Source organism: Elephantulus edwardii, unplaced genomic scaffold, assembly GCF_000299155.1.
Source record: "Elephantulus edwardii isolate Elephantulus edwardi_28Jun2011 unplaced genomic scaffold, EleEdw1.0 scaffold00063, whole genome shotgun sequence".
In the NCBI taxonomy this organism is placed as follows: Eukaryota; Metazoa; Chordata; class Mammalia; order Macroscelidea; family Macroscelididae; genus Elephantulus; species Elephantulus edwardii.
In genome coordinates, this window is record NW_006399813.1 from 15654189 (window position 1) to 15666231 (window position 12043).

The 12043-nt window shown below is 35.4% G+C and overlaps 1 protein-coding gene across 4 annotated transcripts in view; it reads right to left on the reverse strand.

The window, feature by feature from the left end:
* Positions 1–12043, reverse strand: part of INTS7 (integrator complex subunit 7) — a 126733-nt gene that overhangs the window by 35589 nt on the left and 79101 nt on the right. For all 4 annotated transcript variants that reach the window (XM_006887966.1, XM_006887964.1, XM_006887963.1 and 1 more), the window contains 4 exons: positions 10547–10684; positions 9173–9379; positions 1618–1812; positions 1001–1104 (listed from right to left, as the gene is read on the reverse strand). In XM_006887966.1, coding sequence (XP_006888028.1) covers positions 1001–1104; positions 1618–1812; positions 9173–9379; positions 10547–10684 — 644 coding nt within the window. The remainder of the gene's footprint in view (positions 1–1000; positions 1105–1617; positions 1813–9172; positions 9380–10546; positions 10685–12043) is intronic.

Genomic DNA, 12043 nt, shown 5'->3' on the forward strand with positions numbered 1-12043 from the left:
AGCATGAACCACCTCAGTGGTTCACAGGTTAAGACTTACAGATTGGTCAACTCCCTTGAACTCATGTCAATAAACTTTTAATATGTGCGTGTCTGTCTGTCTGTCTATCTATCTATCTATCATCTCTATATAGTGTTGCAGTCTGTAGGGAACTGCGCTGTTAATACAAAGGTCGCACCTTTTTGGCCGTTTGAGCTCACTAATGGGAGAAAAATATGCAAAGATTTATAGCCTCTGAAACCCTTTGAAAGGCTAACTATGACTTGGTCATTACTCCACAGCAATGAGTCAAAGAGTAAGACAAATTTTTATTAGGAGAGAGGGTGCACCACACTCATTAAACTTCCAAGCCTCAAACCCAAAAATTGCCACTGTGATTTCTAGGCCCTCTTTTTTAAAGTGTTTATTTCTTGTTTCCTTTCAAATGGTTTTTGAGTTTGCTAATTAAGAAATTGTTCTACTTCCTAAACATGCCTCTGGAAACTCTATGAACTTTGAGAAATGATGATAGTTATAGAAAGGCTTCAGGTCTTTTGTTCATAGTGTCACTATGAGCCGTGTTTGACTCAACAGCAATCAACAACACAACAATTAGGAAATGAAAGAATTTAAGAACAGAAATCGTGAATACAATCAGTGAAAGGCTCTTTAACATCGGTAATGGGGAACTAGCCATGAAGGAAAGAAAGATGTGGTGAAACACAAAAGGGCTCACTAGGGGGAAAATGTGTATGTATTGGTTTGTACTCTGCAGCCCAAGTGAACACAAGTTAATTACGAAGACCTACTGCGATGTAGATTTGGAAGTTCTTCTTAGAGAAAGTTCAATATTGAATCATCTCTGTCTTGAAGCTGGCAAAAGTTAAACAAGTAAAATTATATTGCTCATTATATGCATATTAGGCTTATGCACTATTTTGCAGTTAAGCATTTAGGAACCCCTTTATATATCAAAGTATACTTCTTAAGAATCAAAAGTATTGGAGGAAACTTAGGATACAGTTCTACGTTCCTCAATGTTGCTGAGTCGGCATCAAAAGACGCCTGATAAAGATCACCATAGCGGGATGCCAGACTTCGGAATTCTTCCATGGACTGTTTCATCTAGGAAGGAAGAAAATGATCAATTATGACACACAAACATACTATCACCATTGTGTAAACAACAACAACAACAAAATTCAAATTAATTAAAAAGCGTATCCTCAAACAGTAAAAATCCAAATATTTTCATTGCCTTCCAATTCTATAAAATTTACAAAGATGAAAAATAAAGTTATAGATGTTCGAAGATTACAGTAATTTAAACATGACATATAGAATAAGAAAAGTTTTTTCAAGTTCCACTAAAATCATATAAATTATACTGAGTTTCTGTAGAATGTACGTCCCTTCTCTTTACATAAATGTGGCATCTAGTGTGACATCATCTCTCACTTTGTTACCCTCTCTAGCAACCTACCCAACTATTTTTTGCAAGACAGATGACCTGGTAAATAGTATTTGATAGTAAATGTCTGAGGATTGAACCATTAGTTTAGAAATTCTAATCCCACAACTAACCCCAAAGACCTAAAGTATAAACAAAACTGCACTGAACAGAAAATCAAGCTATACCTGATTGGAGATGCGTCCACATCTCTGAAGGTCGTTTCCTAATGTCATGGCAATTGTTGTGGCAATTGCAGGTGGAGGGCTTGTCTTTAGGCTGTTACAAGTACAGATCAGTTGAGAGAATGCTTGCAAAAGGTCAATCCTGAGTTTTACAAATTCACACTGAAAACTTAATGGATTCAGTGGTGTACTGGCAGCCTGGAAGAGGAAAAAAAAATAAGTATAATGGAAAAACAGTTCTGTATTTTGCACAATTTGTGCAAAAGAGCAAAAATTTTACAACCAGTGGATAAACACTTAAAATTATGAGGCAAATTATGCAATGTGAGGAACAAAACCTTAATGTTATACACATCAATTTTGAAAAGTTTTATGTTCCAACAACATTCAAAGGTTCCTTTCATGCTATATTTATAAGAGATTCTTCTACCTCTGGGATGACCAGACCACTAACAGTAAGTTATCACTGAGGGATGGATGCTGCAAAGACATTATCATCCTCCACAAATACCCTATTACTTTTCTCACCTAAAATCTAGATCATTTGAATCACTAACAAGACTTTTTTAAGAGGTGAGGGGAGAAGGGTAGATAAGGGCAAAAAATGTTCTAGATAATCAGTGTTTACAAAGAAAAGGGGGGTAGGAAGCACTGCTTCAAAGCTGCTTTCTTCCACTGTTAGCACAGGCTGGTTTTAAAGACAATTCTAAGTAAAAACTAAAGAAAATGCAGAGAGGCCACAAAGGAGGAACAATTATAACACTACTTAAGTACTCTTCTGAAAGGACAGAGGATGTCAAGGACTGAGTCTCAAATAGCAAAGACCAACATTACTTAGAGAAGAAGCTAGCCTAACAGAGAACTAAATCAATCCTTAAATATTTAGCAAATGCCCTAGTAGAGAACTCAGCCCTGTCTTTCAACAAAAGGCATATATTAAAAATATGCAGTTGAGAAATTCAACTCCTGGCTAACGGCCTGTGTGTGGCTTTTCAGGCCTGATTATGGGCAATTACAAAGGTTCACCCAGTAAAGGCGATATTCAATAGAGGGTTAATTAGACACTGTAATTAATCAATCGATCACATGTTCAAGAAGGACCAGTCCTTGGAGAAGGACATCATGTTCAGAAGGGTGGAGGGACAGCACAGAAGAGGAAGACCTCAATGAGATGGACTAACACAGTAACTATGGTAACGGGGGTAGGTGTGTGGGAGTCAGTGAGACTGGCTCAAGATATGACAGAGTTCAAAGCTATTTTCCACACTACTGCTATGAGTTTCATGTGACTCGACAGTGTATAACAAGAACAATCAAGTAATGTTAAATGTTTATGAATGAATATAAGAAAAAAGTATTATTTGTAAACCTACATTAACTTAAAAAATAAAAACTATAACAAAGGTTTCACCTTGAAGGTTTCAGTTGTCTTCCCAAACTAGATTTATTACATGAAATCCCTATGACTCTAGAGTCAGTCAAGGATTCAATCCTCCATATGGTATATCCATCAATCATGTACGTATGTCATCTAAAATAGATGATTAGCACACTCAAAATTTTAGTTGTTTTGCTTCTTTGTCCATTGCGGTCCTAAAAAAAGGCAGAGGATGGGCTATGGAAGAAGGTAGTCTGTTACATGTTCCTGTGATCCATGAATGAACCTTATGTCTAGGAACAGATGTTTGTCTGGCTACCAGATGTGAGAAGAGTATAGGCTGACTCCCTTCTGTGCGACATCTTGACGCAAAGTACATCCCACGGCAGCTGGTGGCCGCTCAGCACATCTTCCTTCTCTTGCCTTGAACACATGCCAGCACTCCTAGGAGGTGCTTAGCTAAGTGTGTTATGATGGCTTTGGAGAGACCTGCTGACTCTGGGGAACCCAGGTTCACTAATAAAGTAGACCTTTATTTGTCTCTTTACGTAAGTAAGGAAACATTGTTCCATCAGACTCTTGTGTGTAAATCATGACTTTTTTTGGTGACCACGGTAGAGGGTGTTACTAACCTCGATGTGCTGGGACTCCTCATTTGGAGATGGTTAAATGGTGTTACTTGCTCAATATATGGCAACGAAATAATTCATAGAGGCATGGTAAAATGAATTTTCTTCTATGACATGATTAATTGAAACTTACTGATGCTGTTTCAGTTAGGTACATGACTTCAGGGTTACAGAAGCCATTATTACACATCAAATCAAGTACAATATATTGATCTTTGTGTGGTTCTTTGTACTTTTAAGTGTAAAATGTTAAGTTTTATTATTTGGTAGTAGTTATGTTTTACTCATATAATCCGTTATTAAGATGCATGCTGACTCTAATATCTCTTTCAAATTGCACAGGCCCTGGATTAATAATTTCATACAACCTAGAGAAAAAAACTACTCAATAGGTTTAATTCTGTGGTTTTCAGACTTTGGGAGTGCTTTAGCTGTTTTTAATTTTTTCAAGAGATTTGATTCAATTTCATAGGAAAGTAAGTTTCTCCTTCATCCCTTATCCCTTAAGCTCCTGATTGCTATTTTCAATTTATTGCTTGCCAGCAACTCTTAAGGACAGGGTTCTAAGGAGATGCATATGATACTGTAATATAAATAACATCTGATAAGTTCAGACCATCTTACCAGACAAAAAACACTGGCAAAACTGTCCCACCAAGCATTATAAAACTGAAAGAGAGGCAAGACCATTATAATAAGAAAGATTTTCTGCTACTGTGGGTTTATTTTTGACTAAAAAGGAATATTTGATTGATGACATAAAAAAATAACCTTGAAAATGATCACATCATCTCTGAATATGTTATACTAAAGAATGATAATATAATATAATTAATATAACATACTATAATTAATATAACATAATATAATTTTATATAATAATTACAATAATATATAATGATAATATAATAAGAATAAGAATATAATGAGACTCAATGGCACTGAGAGAGCAACTAAGCTAGTTGAGACTGGAGACTTGGCAAGACTGCTAACCACACATACTCTTCAATACTGAAGCTAATTCCTACGGCTCACGAGTAGCCAAATAACAGATTCGCTCAGAAAATGATGAACACCACCCAAAAGTAGCATGCTCCTTGAAAAAAAGTACTATAGGAGATCAGTGAATAACTTTAAGGCAAAAATGAGAATGCAAGGGAGCAGGGAAGCTTGATTAAGGGAAACAAGAGCAACCAGAGTGGAAGTAATAATTGTTCATACATGGAAAACGTAATCAATATCACTGAACAACTTGTACAGAAAATGTTTAATAAGAATTTAAACTGCTGTTTAAACCGTTCATAGAAAACAATTTAAAAGAAATCCATACTGGGCTGAAATTTAAAAGGGAAAAGTCAAACTATAGAACATTTATCAGACAATAAATTGAACATCTTTATGAATTTTAAGTAGGGAAAGATTCTATAAAAAAACCACAAAGGATAAAGGAAGAAAACTATGAAGAAAGTATAATTCAGACTATATTAAAATTAGGAATAGTTGTTTATAAAAAATTGAAAGTGGAGGAAAAGCCATAAGCTAGAAAATATTATTTATAATTCATATTAATTACAAAAGAGTAATACTTAGAAAATATACCAATGCTTATAAACCAAGTAAGAAGAAAATAAGCAGGTAACAGTAGGATAATAATAAAAAAACTTAAAATTGGGAATTTCACAGAAAAAATGGTCAATATGCAAAAAATATTTAATTGTTCAACTGAGGAAATGCTAATCAGAATCTCAATAAAATTCCACTAACCCATCAACCAAATTGGTTGATAAAGCTGCAAAATACACAAATCAAACTATAAGAGAACAGAAAAGATAAATAGTGGTACAACAACAGTAGTAGTAGACTTCAATACACCATTCTCAAGAAAAGACAGAACTACCAGAAAGAAACTCAACAAAGATGCTAAGGAAAACCACACACTAAATCAACTCCATCTCACAGAGATAAACAGGCTATTAATTCAGCCCAAAATCGCAGCATACCTTCTTTTCCAACTTACATGGAACATTCTCCAAAACAGATGACATTTTAGGTCACAAAGCAAGCATCAATAAATGAAAAAATCCAGAAATAGTACAAAGCATCTCTTCAAACCACAATGCTACAAAATTAGAAATTAATAATAAGAGGATAAAGGAAATAAAACCACACATTTGGAAGCTGAAAAACACCATGCTTGAACATAAGCTGGTATTAGAAAAAAATAAAATCTGAAATAAAAAGTTTCTTGAAACAAATGACAATGAAAACACAACAAAAACTCTGGGAGACAGCCAAAGCAGTAATTAGAGATGCATTTACAGCAATAAGCAAAAGGCATATCAAAAAGCAAGAAAAAATGATCACTGATTCTTTAATCCAACATCTCCTACATGTCGAAATAACAGCAAGAAAACCGACTCCCTCTAAAAAAAATCAAATTATAAAAATTAGGGTTGAAATAAATGAACTTGAAAACAGAAAAACAAAATCATCAAAAAGACCAAGAGCTGATTCTTCAAAAAGGTCAGTAAAATCAACAAACCACTACAAAAATTAACAAAGGAAAAGAAAGAAAAGCCACAAATAATCTGAATAAGAGATTAAAGAACAATGTCCCAACAGAACCAACTAAAATAAAAAGGATAACAATGGAATATTATGAAAACCAAACTACACTCAAACAAATATAAAAACCTATAGGATATAGACAAATACTTAGAAACTGACAACCTACTTAAACTGACACAGACCAAAGTAGAAAACTTGAACAAATACATTACAAAAGAAGAAATTCAATAGGTAATATAACAACTTCCAACAAAAAAAAAAAAGAAAAAGCCTTAGATGATTTTACAAGTGAATTCTGTCAAACATTCACAGAAGAACTGTCTCCAATTCTACATAAAGACACCACCAAAAGAAAAAACTATAAACCACTATCTCTCATGAACACAGATGCAAAAACCCTGAATAAAATCCTGGCCAAAAGAATCCAACAGTACATGAAAAAAATAATTCACCATGACCAAGTGGGATTCGTAACAGGTATGCAACGATGGTACAATGTAAGAAAAACAATCAGTGTAAATCATCACATTAAAGCAAAGAACAAGAGCCATGAGATCTAACTGACTGATGCAGAAAGGACTTTGACAAAATCCAACACACTTTGCTGATTAAAACACTCAACAAAATAAGAATAGAGGGGAATTTCCTCAACATGTTGTTGTTGGGTAGCATAGAGTGGTAGCAACCCATTAGCTGACCCTCTGGCGAGTTTTCAGAGGCAGTTAATTGCACAAGAGATGCTAGGGAAAGTCACGGGTGGGGGGGGCGGGGGGGAGAATGAGGAAATTATAGCATTGAATGAATTTTTTTTTAAAAAAAAGAGGGGGAGGTAGGGAGGAAAATGCACAACAATGAATGAATGAAAATCCAACTTTTCTGTACACTTCCATTAAAATCACAATTAAAAAGTGATTTAAAGAAAAAAGACTAGATGGAAAAGGTAAAAAGACTACAATATTACCTGTCCCTTTGTGTAGCCTGTAAATGTACCAAGGCCCTTGCAGAACAGTGGGGTAAGCTTTGGCCGGAAAACCAAAAGACTGGCAGTTAAAACTCATCAGTTACTCAGAGGGAGAAAAGAGGAGACAGTCTACTCCTATAAAGATTTCCAGCCATGGAAACCAATGTCCAACAGGGTCAAGCATAACTGGACTTCACCACAGTGTGCACAACTTTTTTTTTTTAATTTTTATTATTTTGTGTGTGTGTGTACCGTCAAATCGGATCTGACTGGTACAAGAGGAGATTGCCCCTCCTTCTCCAGCAGAGCATCTGGTGGATTCAAACCGCTCACCTATGGGACTGCAGTGCAGCTTCTAGCCACTAGGCCACTAGTGCTTGCTGGCACAACTTTTTTGTTTTAGAATGTGTGGAGAATTTGGAAATTTAACTAATGGGATATAACAGAGAAGATGGGTTTTAAGTCTGGTGGCTTAATAATAGTTGCTGCCAATGCAAAAGTACATAGTTCAAATGCACCAGCTGTTCTGGGAGAGAAAGATGGGTTGTGCAATTTGTTGCCTATGAAAAAGGGTTAGCTATGAGTGTACTCAATAACAAAAATAACAATTTAAGTCCCTAATGAGATGAATCTAAGTTAATCAAAAGGGATATTAAGGTGATGGACCTGAATTAGTCATATGAACCCTTAAAAAAAAAAGAGGGTTCAGAAGGAAAAGATTCTCCTGTGGCATTAAAGAAGCTTCCATCAGTTCTAAAAGAAAATGAATTCTAGCAACTACTTGAGCTTTTAAGAGAAATCCACGCTTAAGATGAAATTCAGACACAGTTGATATGTTGACTGAAGCTTTGTGAGACCATAAACGTAAGACTAAGCTCAAGTGTTGAAGGCACTATTTATTATTTATTACACAGCAAAGAAAACTAACACAAAAACCATTTTTTAAAAAATAAATCTGATTTGACGGTACACACACACAAATAATTAAAGTTAAAAAAATCTATTATTAGTAGAAAGTTGTTGTTATTATTTGCTGTCAAGTCGCTTGTGCCTCATAGCGACCCTATGTACAACAGCCCTAAATGCTACTCTGTCCTGTGCCAATCGCACCGTCTCCGATACACCCATCCTGATTACCCCAGTCACAGAATCAATCCACCTCATAGAGGGCCACCCCCTCCTCCACTGACCCCCTCCAAGGACCGGTCCCTCCTTACAACATGTCCAGAGTATGTTAGACGGAGCCTCAGAATCCTTGCCTCCAAGAAGCCGCCTGGTTGAACCCTCTCTAGGATGGACCTATTCGTTCTCTTAGCAGTCCATGGTACATTCAATACTCTTCTCCAGCAGAAAAGCTTTTGAATTAATATTTTAAAATGCTCATTTTGGGGATTATGTTCTTAGATACACAGCTCATTTTAAGTACACACTAGAAACATTAAAATTCTGCTCTTCATATACCTTTACACTTATGAGTAGAGCAAACAAAACCAAATGCTGGCTGCGTTGTAACACAGAGTAAGTAGAAAGAGAACATGGGATAAAAAGTGGACCACTAACCATTCTTGATAATTTCTTCTTTATAAAGCAACAAACTGTAGTCTCCTAGTGAACAACTGAGACAGCGAAGAAGGGGGTGTATATATATGTTTGATGGTAGTGTCATCTGGGCGGGGCCTTACTAGCATGACTCTGGGAAGGGAAGCCCTACTTCCACAACACTTACTTAGTCTTTCTGCATGGACTGAGCCATCTCTGCATGGATGGTACACAGTGGTTCATAAAAACAGAATGACGAATTTACCAATCTTTGGGTGTTTAAAATTTGCTTCCATGTCCGACTTTTTTACTTTGATACCGCCAAACTAGATGTACATATCTATCTTTCTCTATCTCTATCTCTCTCTCTCAGAAAGTTCATTAAGGTAGCTAAAAAAGGCTAATTCCAAAACAGAAGGAGAACAAACTGCATGAGAATTATCACACAGTTATTAACACCAATGGAAAATCAAAAAGACTTACTGTTAAGGATGCAATCCCTTTATGGTAGAATTTTAAAGACTCAGCAATGCAGGAAAGTGCTGAACTGTAATTCTCCTCTTGCAACTCAGTGAGACACTGTTCGGCATGTGAGAACTCCTTTAAGCTGTTTAGCCAGAAGTAGAAATGTTCTGAGGCCACCTGAGTCAGCAAACTCTGATAAAGCTCTCTGGCCATGTCATGATTACCCTAAAAAAGAAAAAGAGAAGGGGCACATGATGAGCCCAGGAATAGCTGATGTAGCAGCTAAAATGTAAGCCGTATCCCTTAAATAAAAAAAAAAGATAAACCAAAATCTGAGGTAAGTTTTAGTAATGATTCCTCATATTATATAATTCTTTGAGACTCAAAAAAAATATGATGAATTTCTTTTATGAAATGCAAAGTTTAAAATTCTTTATTAATAGTTCTAGCCAGAAAAAAACAATTAACTCTAACTAAAATTTAGAATATTAGTTTACGATACAGAAAGTAGAAATGCTCAGAGGATGATACTATGGATATGCCATTTAGTGGGCTTGGGAGATGTAGGAAATAATTATCATAAAGAGCAGAACTTGTCCCTGCCTCAGGGTGTCTGAACGTATGCAAAACTGGGATTTGATTATTACAATGAGGAGATGGGAGAGAGAAGTTATATAAAATGAGGGCTAAGTGAAAACTGCCATGTAAATGCCTGGGGACCAGGAATGCTAAATACCCTGCAGTGGCTGGAGATTTGGGGCAGTTCTGAATGATGAAGAACTCTCCTGCCAGTGGCAGTCTTTGACATTTGAGGAAAATATGTAAAACTGAGACCATGTATTTCAATTACCTAGAGTAATGCTTCTCAAACTGCTCTAGACTTACCTTCAAAATATTTCTGTACATGACAAATTCTACATTTTTCTTAAATAAACCCAATAAAAATCCATACACTTTCAATATAGATAAGAAAGCTGCAAGTACACTTAACCATTACATGTTTCCACTTAAGAATGCTAAGTGTGGGAAGAAAAAGGTTAAGAGAGAGGCAGTGTACTGACAAGGAAGACAAAAGCAGAAGGTGAGGGTGACTTTCCTTATAATACAAGAAAAACATGAAAGAGGTACAGTCAACCTATAGTAAAGAAGTTCACATTTTTTCCCCATAGAACTTCCTTTTAGCAGTGATATAATCATATAATGCATGAATTTTAAATCTAATTTAAAAATTAGGGCTTATCTTTTATCTTTAAATCCTCAACTAAATAAAAGCTACTCTAATCTTTAACTTCAGTTGTTACTATGGAAAAAAACAAATCAACCCCAAATCACATAGTTGAAGTCCTTTAACTTGCCGCATCCACCAAAGTATTATCCGAGGATAATACTTACCATTCGGGAAGCCTGCCTGGCAATTCGGTACACAGTCCATCCATTAGAAACACTTTCAAGTTGCTGTTTGATTACTGCCTTTATTTCAGCAGATAGAGCTTTCTGACTGGCTACAAAAATCACGGTTGCCAAACTCACCTAGTATCAAAAAACAAGTAAAAGTAAGAAAACCATGTAAATTCCATCTAATGTCTTATATCCTAGATAAACTAATCAAATAGATAAAATAATTAAAAATCATGTAAAAGAACTTATTTTTAAAATTCTAAACTTACTATTTATTTCATTAACAGGGTATATTCACATTAGCAAATAACTGGAAAGAATGCTCCTGAATATAAAAAAACTAATTATGATATAACCACAGTGAAATATACAGTAGTGAAATGAATTATATATACAAATCCACAAAGATGATTCATAAAAAATAGTAAAAATACAAAATTTTACATATTGTTGTACGCTACTGAGCCTATTCTGTATCATCTCTCATTGTCACTGAATCACAATGGACTCTTAGCTAATCCTACAGCAGGACTCTGAGGCTTTTCACAAAGGAAGATATGTGGAAGGCCAACAGACACAAGAAGAAATTCTCAAAATCCCTAGCAATCAGAGAAATGCAAATAAAAACAACAACGAGATACACTCTCACTCCAATAGGAGCAGCAAAGTTTTAACAAGTTAGCAACAATAAGTGTTGGAAAGGATGTGGATGGAGAGACTGGAACCCTTATTCACTGTTGGTGGAATTGTAAAATGGTACAACCACTTTGGAAGGGGTTTCCTCAAAAAGCTGATCACAGACATCCCTTAAGACCCAGCTACTGCACTGCTAGGAAAAAACTCCAAGAAAATTAAAACTGAGACATGGACAGAGATATGCACTCCTATGTTAATCAGAATTATTCACAATAGCAAAAAAATGTCAACAGCCCAAATATCCATCAACAAAAAAATGGACTGGGAAATTGTGATACATTTACACAATGGAATACTGTGCAGCACTAAAGAACAACAATTCTGTAAAATACTATATAACATGGGAACGTCTGAAGAGAATTAGGTTGAGTAAATTCAGTCTCATAAAGACAAATACTGCATAATACAAGTATTGCAAAAATGGGAAAGGGAGAAGGCAGCGGAAAAAGGGGAACAGTGGCAATCACTAGAATGGCAGAGTTTAGTGGGCATATGGGGGGCAGGGAAGTGAAGCAACAGGAAATAGTCAATGGGGACTTGGAAAGAGAAACAGATTAATATAAGCATAGAACAACAGTAACTACATAAAATACAAAGTATACAAATGATTGTATGAAACACAATCTAAAGAAAAGACTGTATAAAGCACAACGTACATGAATGAAACAAAATGTCTATGAATGCATTGTACCAACCAACAGAAAAATCCAAATTTAAAAAAGGGAAACATTATTGCATTAATTAAAGTTATATTTTATGTAGTGACAGTATAACAACATTCGTGGAATAAATACC